Source organism: Pseudonaja textilis, chromosome 1 (assembly GCF_049901715.1).
Source record: "Pseudonaja textilis isolate UNSWEBS1 chromosome 1, rPseTex1.2, whole genome shotgun sequence".
NCBI lineage: Eukaryota > Metazoa > Chordata > Lepidosauria > Squamata > Elapidae > Pseudonaja > Pseudonaja textilis.
The window spans coordinates 171,302,189-171,319,044 of record NC_141990.1 but is presented as its reverse complement, the minus strand read 5'-3'; the positions used below and the strand labels follow the sequence as shown (position 1 = coordinate 171,319,044).

Below are 16,856 nucleotides of genomic sequence, written 5' to 3'. Positions count from 1 at the left end.
ATGCTATGCTATGCTATGCTATGCTATGCTATGCTATGCTATGCTATGCTATTTCTATCCAAATACCAAGAAAGCTTAAGAACATTATTGCAGATGTTTTCCTAATATGCAGTAAATATTATATTGATAGCAGGGAAGAAGCCCTACAGAACCACCCGAAAGCAGGTTAAGGGGAAAAAAATAAGAACTGCACTTACTTCTGTTTACACAGTGATTCCTCATCCAGACTTAGCACTTTCCGCATTGTTCCCTCAATTTCTGCTGCCAGAGATTCCTTCAAATTTAAGAGGGTGAAAATTAATATGTTTCTTAAGCTCGGTTTACAAAATAATTAAGGAGCTACCACAATTATTACTTCTTTTGAGGAATTTCCAATTAGGACAAAACAAGTACCTAATTTGGAATAATTAGGAAATCAGTGCATTCATATCTAAAAGTTTCCTCATCTTCCATTATCCTATTAATGTGGTAGGTGCATGTCTAAAATTGCTAGAGGACTCCTTGAAAAGTTACAAGCAAAATATGTTAACAAAATGTAAAGGGTGCCAAAGAAACTGACAATTATAATTCAGAACAAAGACATTTTCTAAAGGGATATTTAAAAAATGAAGTACAATAGAAACTCTGTTTCTTTTGCAAGCCTCGTCTTGAGTTTCACTATTTTTTGGCATCTTAAGTGACTCGAGGAAACTGCTGGGACCTTACAATAGGAACCAATAAGAAGTTATTAAAAGCCATTCAGAAGTTATTTTGACAGCCTGTCTGCAGCACTACTTTGACAATTCATTGCTTAATTTCTATAGTGCAGTCATACTGAGATTTTTTTCTACAGTAATGAAAGAACGAGGTAATTCTAAGTATCCACAAGAACTGATTGTTCATTAGGGTGGCATTCTTGACATAAACCTATCCCTGCTAGGTAGGTGTGGAATGTCACAACATGCTGAGAAAAGGGGCAGGGCTTTTGCCACTGCAATGCTACTGGTATTACTTTGACTGTCCTGCTTAAGAGTAAATTTGCTGTTTAATCTATTTATGTAGGAAGAAAATGTTTCATGCAATATTTCTTTAAAATAAATGCTTGAAGTATTTAATTCTAAGCCAAAAGAAATTAGCTGGTATTACAAGCGGACAACTACACAGAAAAATTGCAAGTAATGTTATAAGGATGAGGAAGTGTCATTTATATAGTTCTTTTTAAAGAGTTATATCAAAATTTACATGTCCTAATGTCATGGCAAACCATATGTTCAAATAAAACATAGCTTCCAAAGACTAGTGTGTTCCCAATATTGTTTTTTTCTTAAAATAAGAGGAAAAACCAGCAACTATTATAGACATTGGTAACAAGCAGATAATTAAAGATCTGTCCAAAGAATCTGTTCCTTCCTTTCCCCTCAATATTCAGAAACTGAAACACAACAGGAAAAAAATGCTTGAGAAGGTTATAGAAGAGTCTGTTATAATGAGAGTAAAGTCAGAAAGAGGTGGTGGACACAAATCTTAGTTGCAACTCTAGCACATGCAGCATAATGTTTCTTCCACTACTCACAAATTTATAACAATAAAATTAAGAGAGAAAGTAGCATCAAACAAGAAGAGTGTCAGTCCTTGTTTTAAATATTGTCTTCTTTGTTCTCCAAATGAAACAAGTTACTCAGCCAATATGGAATAAAATGGGATGTAGATAAAGAAGCTAAATTTAGAAAGGATCACTGGTGCCAACTTTCTCTTCTGAAGATCAGTTTGAGTTTGACCTTGAAATTTTATTGGCAGGATGAAAGAGCTTAACTAATGAAATCTGCTATAGTTAGAAAGCTTATATTACCACAGGAAATGCTCCACACAACTGGGGTCGACAGAGAAGCGCAGCCTGGCTAGTTTTACTGCGCAATCCTTTCACTTCTTCTTGGGACTCATGCAGCATCCCCAGACATTCCACATTCCGCTCTTGGACCTCATGTAGCTTAAAACAATATAAAAGGTCAATCATTTACTCAACCTTGAGAACAAAAGGTACTGAAGAAGCTATTTACATGTAATGCGAAGAAATTATCACTGGGACTTTTCTGAAGTCACACATTAATCAATTGCTGATACAGGTCGTCCTTGACTTACAACAGTTCATTTAATGATCGTTCAAAGTTACAACGGCACTGAAAAATATGACTTAAAACCATTTTTCACTGTTACAACCTTCACAGCATCCCCATGGTCATGTGTTCAAAATTCAGAGGCTCGGCAACTGGTTCATATTTATGTCCATTGCTATGTCCCAAGGACATACAATCAACTTTGGGACCTTCTGACAAGTAAAATCAATGGTGAAGAGAGATTCACTTAACAACCAGGTTACTAACTTATCAACTGCAGTGATTCATTTAACAACTGTGGCAAGGAAGGTCATAAAATGGGGCAAAATTCACTTAACAACAGAAATGTTGGGATCAATTGTGATCGTAAGTTAAAGACTACCTGTATAATAAATGGAAGACAGACCAACTACAATGAGTCATAGTAGTGCAGTGGTTAGAATGCAGTGCTGCAGGCTACTTCTGCTGACTGCCAGCTGCTGGCAGTTTGGCAGTTCGAATCTCACTGGTTCAAGGTTGACTCAGCCTTCCATCCTTCCGAGGTGGGTAAAATGAGGACCCAGACTGTTGGGGGCAATATGCTGACTCTGTAAACCGCTTAGAGAGGGCTGTAAAGTGGTATATAAGTCTAAGTGCTATTGCTATTGGTACAATTACAAAACGACAATTCTACTAGTCAAATACTTATTTTGCCAGAATATGTTTACAGTTGCTAAAAATTTAATAAAATAAATGCTATAAATTATTATAGAAACCCCCTCCCCCTCCCCCCCAAAAACCCCAACACCCAGCATTGCACAGGGGCTTTCTTTTCTCAAGTGCATTTCTTTTCTGCTTGAATAGATTTGAGTAGAGCATAAGAAGCTGCCAGAGAGAAGAGGAATCTTAGTAAAACCAGGACTGATAACATTAGATGCAATCTTACTTTTTAAGTAATGCTTTAAATTTATTTGCGTGTAATATTAAGGCCAGAAACCCATAACTACTATAGTAAAGATTGGGTCTAGGTGCCAGATTCATGGCGTCAAGTACAGTTTAGCCACTGTCTCCTGAAGGCTTAGTGCTGCCTTAAGACCCCCTCAAGGTCTTCTGGCCATACTTCAGGGACAACCAAAAACTTTTCCAGGAAGAGAGAAAAGGAGACATGTTGAGCCCTTTAGCAACGGAGGAGCAATACATCAGTTTTGCAGAAGTCTGGTGTTCTGTCTCAACACAAACATATACAGAATTGCACCATGAACCATTTGATATATGTTTCATGGCTTCTTTCTTCTTCCAATGTTTCGGCCACAATATTCTGGCAGAGGGAAACATCTAAACAATGAATAAAAATGAATGTGGATTCTTTTTTAAAGATTCTGTTTTTCCTTCATTTGTTAAACCAAAACAAAGTGAATGGAATCCGAATCAAAGTAGTGCACCAGAAATCCTCCATCAATATTCAGGAAAAATATAAATATTCTCATGTAAAATGTTTACATTTTATTCTTTTCCATATTAGTTCTCTACATCAAAAACTGGAAAGTAAGTGGCATAAATACCTCTGCTGTCAACTGTTTCTGGGCATCTTTAGAAGCTTGCAGATGCAGCTTCAATTCTTCTTTTTCGATTACATGCTGAGGATATACAAAATATAGTTATTTAATCCTGTAGGAGCTCTGTTAGAAGTACTAACTTCTTAGTACAGGTAACAATTTGACTTTCAACATTTCCCTTCTCTGAACTTTCTGCACACCTACCTCTTTGATCTTATGCTGAAGATCAACAATCTGAGATAAGAGGGATGAGATTTCCTCCTGGTAGTGAATCAGCTCTTCATCCTTCCTCATCAGTTCTTCACTCATTCTTGCAATCTGAGCATTTGTTTCCTCTAAGATACACAGCAGGATACATGCTTTGTTAAGAAACCAGCAGTATATCATCCTTTCTGAAAAACAAACTTCTTAAAGCCTTTCATACAATAGTTATTTTAAGCAAAATCCAAGAAAATGCAAACCAAATAACTGTGCCTGCTTGAATTGTAGGTCTCTACAACAAGGATTCTCCATTAATCAAGTTTTTAAAGCCAGTTCAACAATCTCAATGTTAATACCCTGCTTAATAGCAAGGTTTCTTAATACTTAATTTGAAGGCTAGTGGATTCACAATACCAATATTTAAAGATTGACAAATAACAGGTTAGAGGAATTGGGGGACTTCCGGTTTGCAGGGCTTTGGAGACAGGCAGGAATCCGCGATCGTGCGTGGTTTCTGCCTGGGCTCGCTGCTGGAGAGTCCCGAGCCAGCTGGCTTCGTGGCTAAGCCACCCCGTAGAGGTGGTGAAGAGCGGGGAGATTCCAGCAGGGTCGAGGAAAGCTGCATCTTTCCTCCTCAGCTAGCTAAACTCCCTTTCCCGAAGGCGGTAAGAGCGGTGGTCAGAAATGGCCGCCTCAAAGAAGCACTCATCCAGAAAAGAAAGTGCAGGAGGAAGTTAAGAAGTGAAAGTTTTGGCTGACCGGGATAAGAAGCAACAACTAAGGTATCCTGGAATTTAAATTTTATAAAAGATACATCGCTCCCAAAGAAGATTTCCAAGCAGCGAATGAAAGTGAAAAGGGAAAGTTTTTTTTTTTTAACTCTCCTTCCTTACGTTGACAGCGAAGAGAGATGAATGAGAAATCGGAAAAATCCATTTTGGCACCAATAGGTAATTAAACTGGAAAATTAAATGCTAAGGGGACAATAAAGATTTCTGAACACTAAAAAAAATTTTTTTTTGCTGTAACTGGGAAGGAAAAGAATAAGAGCAGCATTTGGAAGCAGGAGGCTGCCTGGAATCCAAAAGAATCTAAAGCTAAATCTTAATAAGACTTCTAAAATATACATTTTAACTGGAACTTTGTAACTAATAGTAACCCCAGGAAGAGAAAGTGAAAAAAGAAGAAAGTGTTAAAAGAAACAGCTTGTGTGTATTTGGATTGCTTGGTGACTTTGGGACTTCTGGAAATTATATTTGAATGATTAAAAACAATTGGGTGGTTGTTTAACATTTTTTTTACAATGGCATCACTTGTGGATGAATTGAAAATGGAATTTAAAAAATATAAAGAAGAGGAACAAGAAAGGAAAGGGCTCTTTTGGCTCCATTTTTCAATTCTTAGAAATGGCGATCTGTACCTACGAGAAACTACAAGAAAAGACTGCGCAACAAGAAGATTGGGACAAAGAAGAAGCCATCTTTAATGAACAAGTAACTTTATCTGGGGAAGAAAGGGGAAAGGGGGGAAAGAGAATGGAGAATTTAAGACCTAAAAAAACAACCAAAAAAGGGAAAAATAAGATGAAAAGTGGATATAATGTTAGAAAGCAACAGAAAAGGGGAACACAGAAGAGGGAAATGGAGGTAGAGAGACAAAGGGGTAAAAAGGGTAGAGAGAAGAAGCAAGGGAGGAAGGAAGGGAAGAGAAGCTACAAAGGTTTGGAGCAAGATGTAAAGAAACAGGACTTATTCAGAGATAATGGGTAAAAATTTAACTGAAAAAGCAATTCTGCAAAGGTACATAAGATTGTATTGTTATATTTGTATTAGAAATAATGTTAGAAAATTAGAAACAACATATGATTAAAAAGTGGGATAAAATACTCAGTGTAATTCAGTGAAATTTTTGTGAACAAAATAAATGAAATGAAATAAATGAGAGAATTGAATTAGGAAGGAATGGGAACATTTTAATTACACAATGTTTTAAAATATAAGTGAAGTGGGGGGGGAAGTAATTATGGAAAGTTTATAAGTGTTCCCATAGAAGCATGATACCTATTTGAAAAGTAATGTGTAAAATGTTTAAGATTTAAATGAATATTAATATTGACGATAGAATTGAATTGGTATGGATTGTTGTTTTAATTATATTATATATTTATAATTTTTTCTCTTTTTAAAATATAGTGTGTAGCTCTAGAATGTACTAAGCAGAATCCGAATGGAAGTTATGTATTATATTAAGTGTTATAAATTTAGGGGAAAGATATAAAGGCGTCATACTCCAATCAGTGATTACAGGAGAAATTTCGTTTAATGAGAAAAGATAATAGACAGCTGAAACAGGACAGACAAAGAATATAAGTATAATGATCTAAATTGAGATGAAATAAATAAAATAAAATTAAGAAAGTTAAAAGAGGGAAGAAGCTATATAGAAAATGTAGAATGGTAATAAGATATGGAATGGTATATAAAAATGTGCATGAACTTGAATTTGTGTCTGTACGAAGAGATGTAACCCGGGATCAAGCTGCTTTCAAAAAAGATGTTTTATGTTTTTATGTTTTATGTTTTGTTTGTTTATGTTTGTTTTTAAAAATCAATAAAAATTTTTAAAAAAGGTTAGAGGAATCAAACTTGATAGGAAAAATGTAATTAAAATGTTTACACATTTCTATTCAAGTATAAAGTTTTAATTTGGGGGATTTATTATCTGCTAATTATTTGAATTACAGCCCATTGCACTCAAGCAAGTATGGCCAATTATGGGGGGTTGATATAAATTGCAATTCAATTATAGCTGGACGGACCCTGAAATACTGCCTTTTAAAGGACCAAATTAAGTTAAGAATAGTACAGAGCTCAAACCTGGAGGAATGAAGATGAACTGAATTTGTATCTAAAGGCCTATTCTCTGTGGAAGACATGATCAGAATACTCACTTATTTCTTTAACACAGTCAGTGACTAGCTGATGCTCCTTATCTTCATATGTCATAGTTTCAGTCTTCAAATGGCATGCCTTCAAAAATTTAAGTGTTTCATTAATTTTAAGAGGAAAGCTATCTGTAAATATATTCTTTTTTCTCATTGTCTGTATAACAAAATGTTCATTCTGGAATATATTCAATGTTAGGGGAGTATTTATAATCCAATTCCAATAGAAGGTTCTTCAGAAGGATCTGAAGAAACATTCTGAGAGAGAAAGAATATTACCACTAATGGATGTCATTGGATCTACACCATTGGATGTAGCCCTATGTTAGAATTACAAATAGAATTCATTATGACACTTGTTTCACTTAAACCCAATTACAATATTGCTAATTTTATTTTCAATTTGTAATGAATGACCCAAGTAAGAGAGTTCACCTTTTTTATAGCAGTCACACTGTAGAAAATTTTCCACTGAAGCATCCAATGTCAGGTTACATTTCTGTTCTGATCAGTCACTTGTCATCTCAGATCTCATAGCCTCCATGTGAAGTTAAAATTGTATTTGGGTCATTTGCATCCTTTTTTGGTTGAACAATCCTACTTATCACTTCTTCTATAAGCATGACCGTAGCCATGTTAATATATCCTTTTTTAATGCTTGGATTTATATTCAATTAATAATACTCGAAAGGAATAAGAATGTAAGTTACCTTTGTTCGAAGTAATAGGTTTTCCTCTTCCAGTTCCCTGAGTTTATCTTGTAAGATATCCAACTGTAAGAAACCTTGTGACAAGTTGAAGGACTCATTGAAGCGAAGTGGTGTGGAGCAGCTAGAGTCAGTCTCACTTTCTTCAGAAGCAGTGGATACCACACGAAGCAGTTCATCTTTTTTTGTTAGTTCATGTTGTAGCTGATGAATCTGATTTTACAGCGTTTTTGTTTACTAAACATAACCATTTACTCAAAACAATGCAATTTACGCTAGTGAATCAACAGACAAGTTAAAAAACAATTGTACTGCTATCTCCATTACCACTTCTTCAGAATATGCTAATCTCCCCCACTTTAAAAAAATAGTATTAAATATGGATTTCCTCCAAATTACACTTTTATAAGAAGGCTTAGAAATATTAATGGAAGATATCTTTGCTCATTCCATGTTCCAATTATCATATTTTCTTTCCTAGACTGTCATTATCCAAAATTCAATAATGTGAAAATACATTATTTTCCTTGGCAGAAGTCCCTTTTTTAAAGCCAACAGTCTAAAGGCTAAATAAATATTTATCAGTCCACCATTCAGTGTTTTTTTTTTTTTAATTCTAGGAAAATAAAGAGCTATTTTCTATATTCATCAAACAGCAGAGTTCTTTACTCATGGTGTATCTATACATGGTACAGCTGCTTCCTGTATCTAGTGAGATTAAAAGGCATTACAATCATAGGTAAATTTTATTTATTTCAATTATATCTCAATGCTCTTCCCTGGGACCCAAATTAAATGACCAGCAGTCTAAACATTATATAGACCTAGACTTCAGTAAAGTTGCTGAATCAAATGGTTTCAAATATATTCTGGGATTCTTTGTTCTTTTTAACCTTTTTCTATTTTAAAAAGTTAAAATAGAAGAATCCTGAGAATTGGGAATATTGTACATATATTCTACATACAGGCAAATATTAGACTCAAATTTTATGTATATGGAATGTAATTCCTATTTATACTCTTTATTAAAGATGCAGCACACATAAACAATAGTTTGAAACAGTACAAAAATTTAAGTACATAAAGCAAGAGTTCAGCTCTGCGTAATAATATAATACATGCTTCCACATTTGAAATAAATAAAATAGCCTTCAAAATTCTTGCATCTTTTTTTCATTAAACAAAGACTAACTTGAAACTTTGTGGAAATGAAAGCTTCTAACTTCAATAGATTAAAAGTTTTCATCTGATATATAGTAATAAAACTTCACCAGATGCTTACACAATACATTAACCTCTTAAAATCCCCAAAGCTAAAATTTGTTCACTTACTTTGTCAAAGGCTTGACCCAACTGATCTTCCAGAACGTCATTTTGCTCTGTTAGGCTATGGTTTCGTCTAAGAAGGGCTTGTCCAATCCGTGCTGCTAGTTCTAGATCTCGATCTTTCTGCTCAGAAAACCATTAAAAATTGTATTTTTTTTCCCTCAAGAAGTTATTCAAATGTTAGCATTTTTTTCATTTGTGTATAAAATTGAAGAAAAGAGACAGAGTTTTGAGTTTGATAAAGTAGCGGCGTTCAGGAAAACCCAGGATCTTTTTCAAATATTTGGCATTGAAAAACAGACAGAAATCAAAAGCAACATAAAAGCCATTAAAACCTCTGAACCAGCCATTTGGGGGGGGGGGGGAATCTAGAATCAGCTGCACCAGAAACACAAGTCATTTCTTTTCCTGAGATCTCTAATCTTCAACTTCCAAACTCTTTTGAGTTCTGTACCTTGGTTATACCTGTTCCCCAAATAATAAAGTTCCACCCAAATCTGGAGTTAAGCTATGACCCTGTTACTGAATGGCAAGACATCCTTCTCCACTTTACTTAGAATCTGAATCAAACATAAACTGGCAACTAAACTTTTAAATAAACAGCTACAGTTTTCTTTTGTAAATGGTTTTTTTTTAATCCATGTCTAAGTTATTTTTGAGTATGTGGCCATGGTTCTCATATAAATCTGACACTGGAATTTCAAAGAATTAATAATTTAAAACTTCCTTTTTATGACTCTGTAATCCCTTAATTTGGAGGAGAGTCAGTGTGATTGGATGGAGCTGAGCGTTTACTGGCTAGATGCCCTTCCTGATGCCAGGCGAAATTTGCAGCAGATATTTTTCTTTTTACCCTAGAAGAGAAACATCTTTCGCTACATATGATTAAACTCTCAACCTTCCAAGTGGAAGGCAAGTTCCTTCACCACTAGGCCACCTAATGTCTTGATCAAAGAATAAATAACTGTAATCAAGAAAATGAAGTCTTGGAAAATAGGATAACTATGCCAATCACAAAAAGCCCAGATATACATACCAATGCTGGCAATCATTAACACAGCAAAGAAAGAGGCAATGGAGAAATGGAGGATAGAAGCACAAACTACTAAGCACGTAACTCTGAAAAAGGATAACTGTCACCCTTACAAAATAATCCAGGCAAATACACCCAGGAGCATTACACTCTATCTTTATTTGAAGGTTACATTAACAGAATCTTGCAAATCTAAAAGTATATCTCCCCTCCCCACTTGCCTTTACAATCCAAGAAACCAGAAAGAATCCTTTCTGAGGCATTTGCCAGGTCCCCATTCCTTCTGTGGACTCAGCTGTCTCTTATTTGATTGCTGGCCAGTCTGAACTCTTACTCCTGTCTCTCAAAGTCATTTCCAATAATTCTGGTCGTTCAGGCAAAACTTTTCTGCTGATTTCATCTTACTAGTTCCTATTCTCCTAGGGTAGTTCCTATCCTCCTCCATTGGTTATTGTTTCAGTTTTAAAATCAGACTGAAACTTGGACTGTAAAAGAACAGTGTTGACCAGCAATGGCTTTACTATTTATTCTACCAGCAACATTTTGTATGAGATTCTACCATATTTTATGCGAAGTTTGAACCACATGAATCAGTGAAAGATTGTGGTGTTGGAATTTGAGCACCCTACCACCACCAATTAAAATTATCTGTTTCTTTCTCAAATTTAAAATATTTATTTCAATTTGTAAAACTATGTTTAGTTATAAAACAGCAATAATTTTACCTCAGCCAACAGATGAGTGATTACTTCAATATCATTGCAATTTTTTGGTACATGCTCTCCTCTACCTGTGCCAGCAACTGAAAAACAAAACAATTCCTTAACACAATTTAAACAAATGAAAATATAATATACTCTAAGAATAACATGCTTGAGAATGTAAAAAAAATGTGAAGATCAGTAATTAAAGAACAAGAACAGGAAAAAAAGACATTTAGACTTTGTTGCATCATATTTTTGTGGAATAAATGCTAATTAAAGAAAATTAAGGAAAAAAGGTTTCACAGAAAAAATAAAATTTGGTATATAAAGGTCTGCACGTTCAAGTCATGAAGTATTATATCTATTATGGATAGCAATGGCAGTCTGTTTCTGTGTTATTTCAAAGAAAAATTACAGATTAGGGTACAGTAATCAGCAGAAGTTTTGGAGCTTCTTCGGCGACAGACTGAAATCCACGATCGTACATGGTTTCGATCTGTGCTCGCTGCTGGAGCACCCTGAACTGGCTGGTTTCAGGTCTAAGCCACCCCATAGAGGTGGTGAAGAGGGGGGAGACTGCCAGCAGGGTCGAGGAGAGTCGCATCTCTCCTCCCCAGCTGGCCATTACTCCCTTTCCCGAAGGCAGTTGCAGCAGTGGTTAGAAATGGTCACCTCAAAGAAGAACACGATTGGAAAAGAATGTGCAGGAGGAAGATAAGAAGAGAAAGTTTTGGCTGTCTGGGTCGAACTGAAAAAGTAACAATATAAGGTACCTTGGAACTTGAATTATAAAAAATAACATTGCTCCCAAAGAAGACTTTGAAGCGGCGAATGAGAGAAGGAAGGGAAAGGATTTGGGTTTTTTTCTTTTCTTCTCTATATTGACAATTAAGAGATCTAAGCAAGAAACCAGCAAAAACCCACTTTGACATTAAGAGCTATTTAAGCTGAAAATAAAATGTCAAAGGGATAATAAAGATTTCTGGATTCTCAAAAACTTTTAAAAGAAGGAAAAAAAGGGTGGGATCTGGAAAAAAGGGCATTGGTCCTACCTGAACGCTTCTCGGGGAGCTGAAGGCACAATCCAGGATGGGTAGTCTCTAGTCTCATAGCTCTGCAGACCGAGTTGAAAAACTGAGGACACACCCCCGGGTAACAGTCCCCAGTTCTGAACGATGTCGAAGCAAATCCAGCTGCTCCTCGTCCTCTAACAGATAGCCTATTTGATACTGCGAGAAAAAAACATTTCCTCCCTACTCCGACCAGACAATACAGGGTGGGACTGGATGCTCCCTTCGGCTCCCCGAGAAGTAGCGTTCAGGTAGGACCAACGCCCCTTCTCCACTGAGCCGAAGGGAGAATCCAGGATGGGACATACCAAAGCTGGCTGATGGCTGTCCTATGGGAAGGAACTGGATTGGTTGGAGGTCCCTACTTCTACATGAACGCCCTGCAGGACTCGTCTTCCAAAGGACACCTCTGCTGAGGCAAAGGAGTCAATGTTATAATGTCTTATGAATGGGGTCACAGATGACCAAGTCTTAGTCCTACAAAAGTCCAGAACCGAAGCCTGTATTGCCCAGGCTGTAGTGGTCACTGCATTCCTGGTTGAGTGCGCAGTGATTCTCCTGGGCACAGGAAGAGCCAGTAACTCATAGGCCTTCGCAATACAGGCTCTAAGCCAGCAACCCACAGTAGATGGTGTCATCCTGCGACCCAAAGTTGATGGCTGAAAGGAAATGAACAGGGCTTCAGTCCTCCTAAAAGAGGAGGTCCTTTTGATGTATATACAGAAGGCCCTCCTAACGTCCAAGGTGTGCCATTTTCTCTCCAGTGCATGAGTAGGCCCTGGACAGAAGTCAGGCAAAATCAACTCCTGTGAGTGATGGAATAAGGAGTTCACCCTGGGCAGAAAGGTAGGGTCCAACCGCAGAACCACCCTGTCTGCATGGAAAATACACAGGTCCTTTCTGATGGATGAGGCTGTCAACTCCGAGATATGCCTGGCCGAAATAATGGCCACTAAGAATGACACTTTGCACGTGAGTAGGCAAAGACTGACTTCACGCAAGGGTTCAAATGAGGGAGAAGTCAGTGCCTGCAGGACCCTAGGCAAATCCCAGGTGGGGAAATGGTGGACCACCGGTGGCTTCAAATTAGTGGCTCCCCTAAGGAAGGCTTTCACCCTGGGGTGTTGGGCCAGAGTGGTTGAGTCCTTGACCGAAAAACGAGGCCAAGGCAGCCACCTGTCTCTTCAAGGTACTGGGGGGCGAGACCTCTGTCCAACCCATCCTGCAGGAACTCTAACACATTTGCCACAGACACAGAAGTATGTTCCAATAGATGACTGGCACACCAGCCGTAGAAAATCCTCCATGATGCATCGTATATCCTGGTCGTGGAAGGTCTGACCCTTCTGGAAAACTATTCCTATTTCAGGAGCACCTGCTCAAGCGCCATATGGTCAACCAAAACCAGGCTGGATCTGGGTGCTCAATCGGGCCCTGGCTGAGGGAGATCCTGTGCAGGGGAATTCTCCAGGGTCTGGTGAACCATGGGCGCCTGGCCAGTAAGGGGCTACCAACAGAACCTCCGCCCTCTCTGTCAGTACCTTTCTGATTGTTCCCGGAATCAGGGGAAGGGATGAAGGCATACAATAGCCCTTGGGGTCACCTGCACCAGAGACTGTTGACCCCTTATGCTCCCGGTGCTGGGAACCGTGCAAAGAACCTCGGGAGCTGCGAGTTCTCTGGAGATGCAAAGAGATCCAGAATCGGATGGCTGAATCATTTCATCATCTCCTGGAACAGACTGGGATGCAGTCGCCATTCCGACTGGTCGACTGTGGGCCTGCTCAACCAGTCTGCCTGCACATTGGAAACTCCCAAGATGTTTTCTGCTCGCAGGGACAACAGGTGTCTCTCCGCCCACCTGCACAACTGAGTTGCCTCCTGCATTAGAGATCTGGAGCGAGTGCCTCCCTGCTGGTTTATGTGGGTCTTGGTGGCCACATTGTCTGTGAGGAGAAAAACCTGTCTCCCCATCACCTCCTACCTTAGATCCTTGAGAGTTAAGCGGGTAGCCCTGAGCTCTAGCCAATTTATGTTGTGGGTGAGCTCCTCCCGTGAACACCCAACCATACAGACTTGCGTCAGTGGTGATGGTAATGCTCTGGGGCTCCCTGTACAAGTAACCCAGATCCATGGCTCGGGTCTGGCACCAATGGAGAGAATGAAGAACCAGCAAGGGGATGTGAACCCTCCTTGGAGAGTTGCCCCTGCCCGCCTTCAGGTAGGGGAGCAGGAACCACTGCCGGATTCGGGCAGGAAGCAGGCCCTTGGCTGATCCTGATGCATGATATCATCTTGCCAAGAAGTTGAGACAGCAAGATTATAGGCGCCTCTCTGTCAGACAGGATCTGTGATGTGATGTCCCTTATACTGTCTTGAAGCTCCTGTGAGAGAAAGACCTGGCTAGTTAAGATGTCTATGATAGTCCCCAAATGCAAGAGATGGTTTGATAGTACTAGGTGGCATTTGTCCAGGTTTATTGAGAACCCATGCTCTCGAAGGATCCTGATTGTCGACATCATATCCTCCTCCGCCTGGGGTCTGGAAGAGGATGCTATCAGGATGTCATTCAAATAGCATAGGATCCTTATGGGTAAGGATCTGAGGTATGCTGCTACAGCTGCCAGGAGCTTGGTAAAAGTCCGTGGGGCTGATGACAGGCCAAACGGGAGAGCCCTGTATTGAAAATGGTGGCTGCCATAGCAAAACCTCAGGAACTGATGGTGGTTGGGGTCTATGGGCACATGGAGGTAGGCCTTTGTCAGGTCTACCGAAGCCCCAAAAATCTCCCTCCTGCAGGCCCTGTAGGATAGAGTAGAGGGAGTGCACCTTGAATCTTCGGTAGATTAGATGCCTGTTGAGCCCTTTCAAGTTGAGGATTGCTCGCCACCTCCCTGGCCTTTGGAATCACAAACCAAATTGAATAGAACCTCTGTCTCTCCTGGTCTCCAGGAACCGGCTGGATGGCCCGAACATCCAGCAGATGGTGGATCGCTGATTTCATGAGATCCCTCTTTGAGGGGTCCCTTGAGATGGGGCAGCACACAAAGGTACTAGGGGGGAGGAAATAAACTCCAGAGAGACCTGACCATAAAGTTGTCAGGATCCAAGTGTCTGTCGTGATCTGTTCCCACCTCTGCCAGAACAGTTCCAGACGGCCCCCTCTGGGAGAGGAGGCTTGGGTGTCACTTGTTGCATCTAAAAGGTCTGTTGGAACCCCGAAAGGACCTTCTGTCATCTTGCTTCTGGTGCCCTCTGGCGGCAAAGGCCGGTCTATCGGCCTGAAATGAGGATCTTTGGAAGAAGGGCCTACTTTCATGGGGAAAGCTTGCCCTAGCTTCCCCGTTTAAAGGAGGGCTTTCTGTAGTAGGGTGGAGACCTGTAATCAAAACGCCTCCCCTGGGAGGGCAGGATCTTTCACTTGTCCCTGGTTTCCATCAAAAAAGGGATCCAGGGCCTTTCCAAAAAGCCTCTCTCCCTTGAAGGTAGCAAACACCAGCTTCCATTTGTTTCTGGCATCCGTCTGCCAATTTCTTAGCCAGATGAGCCTACGTGCTGTTACAGATGAGGCCATGGGTTTGGAAGAAGTTTTGGCTGACATGAGGGTGGCATTAGCTGTCGATTAAGCTGTGGCTATTATCTTATTTAAGTCTTGATGCACCCTGAGGTCCTCAGGTGGGATTCTACCCTGCAGCTTCCGCAGCCACCCATTAAATAAGGTAGACTCAGACACTCTGGGGCGAGTGTACTCCCCAGGGGACTCCCACTGCTTTTTAATCACATTCATAAACGTCTGGGGCACAGGTACAGCGTCCACCATAGATGCTTTCTCAGTGAATAGGTAATCTTCCTGATCCTCCCCCTCTGAGGGAAGATCCCGGGTGACCTTGTCCCTTTTTAAAAAATGAGCCAGGCTCTTAGCCTTAACCAGCAGAGTCTTGGAGAGAGCCAGCTGGAAAAAGTCCTTAAAGGAGGGGGGACCTGCTACCTCCGACTCCCCATTTGAAAAGCCCTCTCTGGAAGGAGGTCCCTCTCGGAAACATTAGACTGGCTTCTTTCGGAAGGGGATGCAGAACGATTTCTGAAGTAGATCGAGGTGGCTTTTTCATTTTCAGGCGCAGGTCTAGTTCTGCTGGAGACTTGGCTTCCAGGTGCAGCAATCAAAACTCCTTGTGGCGGCTCAGAATTATTATGAGTGGCTTTTGCCTTGATTTGGAGGATTCCCTGCAAATCCTGAGTACTTGAGCCACCAGGATATCAGGCAGTCAAATATTGTCTGACTGCCAATTGGTTTTGCTGCTTGTCATCTTGTGGGAGCAGAGGAGAGATGGCCCTGTTTTCAGTCTCTCACCACCTTATCAAACTCCTTATCTAGGGCTTTTTGTCTATGCCTGGCCTGCCTATCCTCTGCCCTAGAGGGTCTTTTAGGGGCTAGGGTCCTAGCTCTGATCCTAGCTGCTTCCTCCAGCCCAGTAGACTAGGACTTAGTTGATCCCCTTGCAGCTCTCTCCCGAATCTGCTAAGGAGCTGATAATTCTTGGCCAGCTCTCCTGGTGGCCATTTTGAGCCCGCCAAAAATAATTGTCACTAACAGGGAGAGAAAAAAGAAAAAAAGGGGCAAAATAAAAATAAAAACAAAACTTATTTGATCTAAAGCTGTCTGCTTTGGTCACAGCAACCCAGAAGTGGTGAGCTCAGCACAGCTCCGCAATTTAAGGCAAGAGTCAAAGCAAAAAGGAAAAAAATATGGCTGAATCTTTTAAATTGCTACAAGCCCTGACAGATCAGAGGCTTGCAAACCAGTGCTGGCTGCACCACAATCAATTTGGCAGTTTCAAGCATCTCACAGCTGCCACAGTGCTCTGGTGACTGGACCGGGGGGGCGGGGTCAGGATTCAATCCAGATGGCCAGTACCCCCCCAAGGGACAATCTTGGAGATGAACTTCAAAATTGTCCTGAAACATCTGAAATGTCTGCTGACGCCAAAAAGGGGCAGAAGCGCCTCGCAGTTTTCGCAGCTAGCACAGATCAATAAGAACGGACTGGGAGAAAGTGAGTTGAATAAGACACTGACTCCTGCCCGCCCAGCCCGGGCCACATGGGCTCCCAGGGGCACCTCCAACCAAATTTACAATCACAATTCCAAAAACCAGTCTACCAGCAAAGAATTTTTTAAAAAGGGAGTCAAAAAAAAGTGAAAAACAAAAGTGCTAACTGGCAAGCCAGCTAGCTATCAAACCTG

At 40.1% G+C, this 16,856-nt stretch overlaps 1 protein-coding gene across 3 annotated transcripts in view; it reads right to left on the bottom strand.

Annotated features, from left to right (window-relative positions):
* TRAK2 (trafficking kinesin protein 2) overlaps positions 1 to 16,856 on the bottom strand; it is a 48,802-nt gene that overhangs the window by 11,455 nt on the left and 20,491 nt on the right. For all 3 annotated transcript variants that reach the window (XM_087919687.1, XM_026696786.2, XM_026696790.2), the window contains 8 exons: positions 10,565 to 10,641; positions 8,813 to 8,929; positions 7,484 to 7,693; positions 6,780 to 6,858; positions 3,833 to 3,963; positions 3,635 to 3,709; positions 1,829 to 1,966; positions 198 to 274 (listed from right to left, as the gene is read on the bottom strand). In XM_087919687.1, the coding sequence (XP_087775813.1) occupies positions 198 to 274; positions 1,829 to 1,966; positions 3,635 to 3,709; positions 3,833 to 3,963; positions 6,780 to 6,858; positions 7,484 to 7,693; positions 8,813 to 8,929; positions 10,565 to 10,641 (904 nt within the window). The remainder of the gene's footprint in view (positions 1 to 197; positions 275 to 1,828; positions 1,967 to 3,634; positions 3,710 to 3,832; positions 3,964 to 6,779; positions 6,859 to 7,483; positions 7,694 to 8,812; positions 8,930 to 10,564; positions 10,642 to 16,856) is intronic.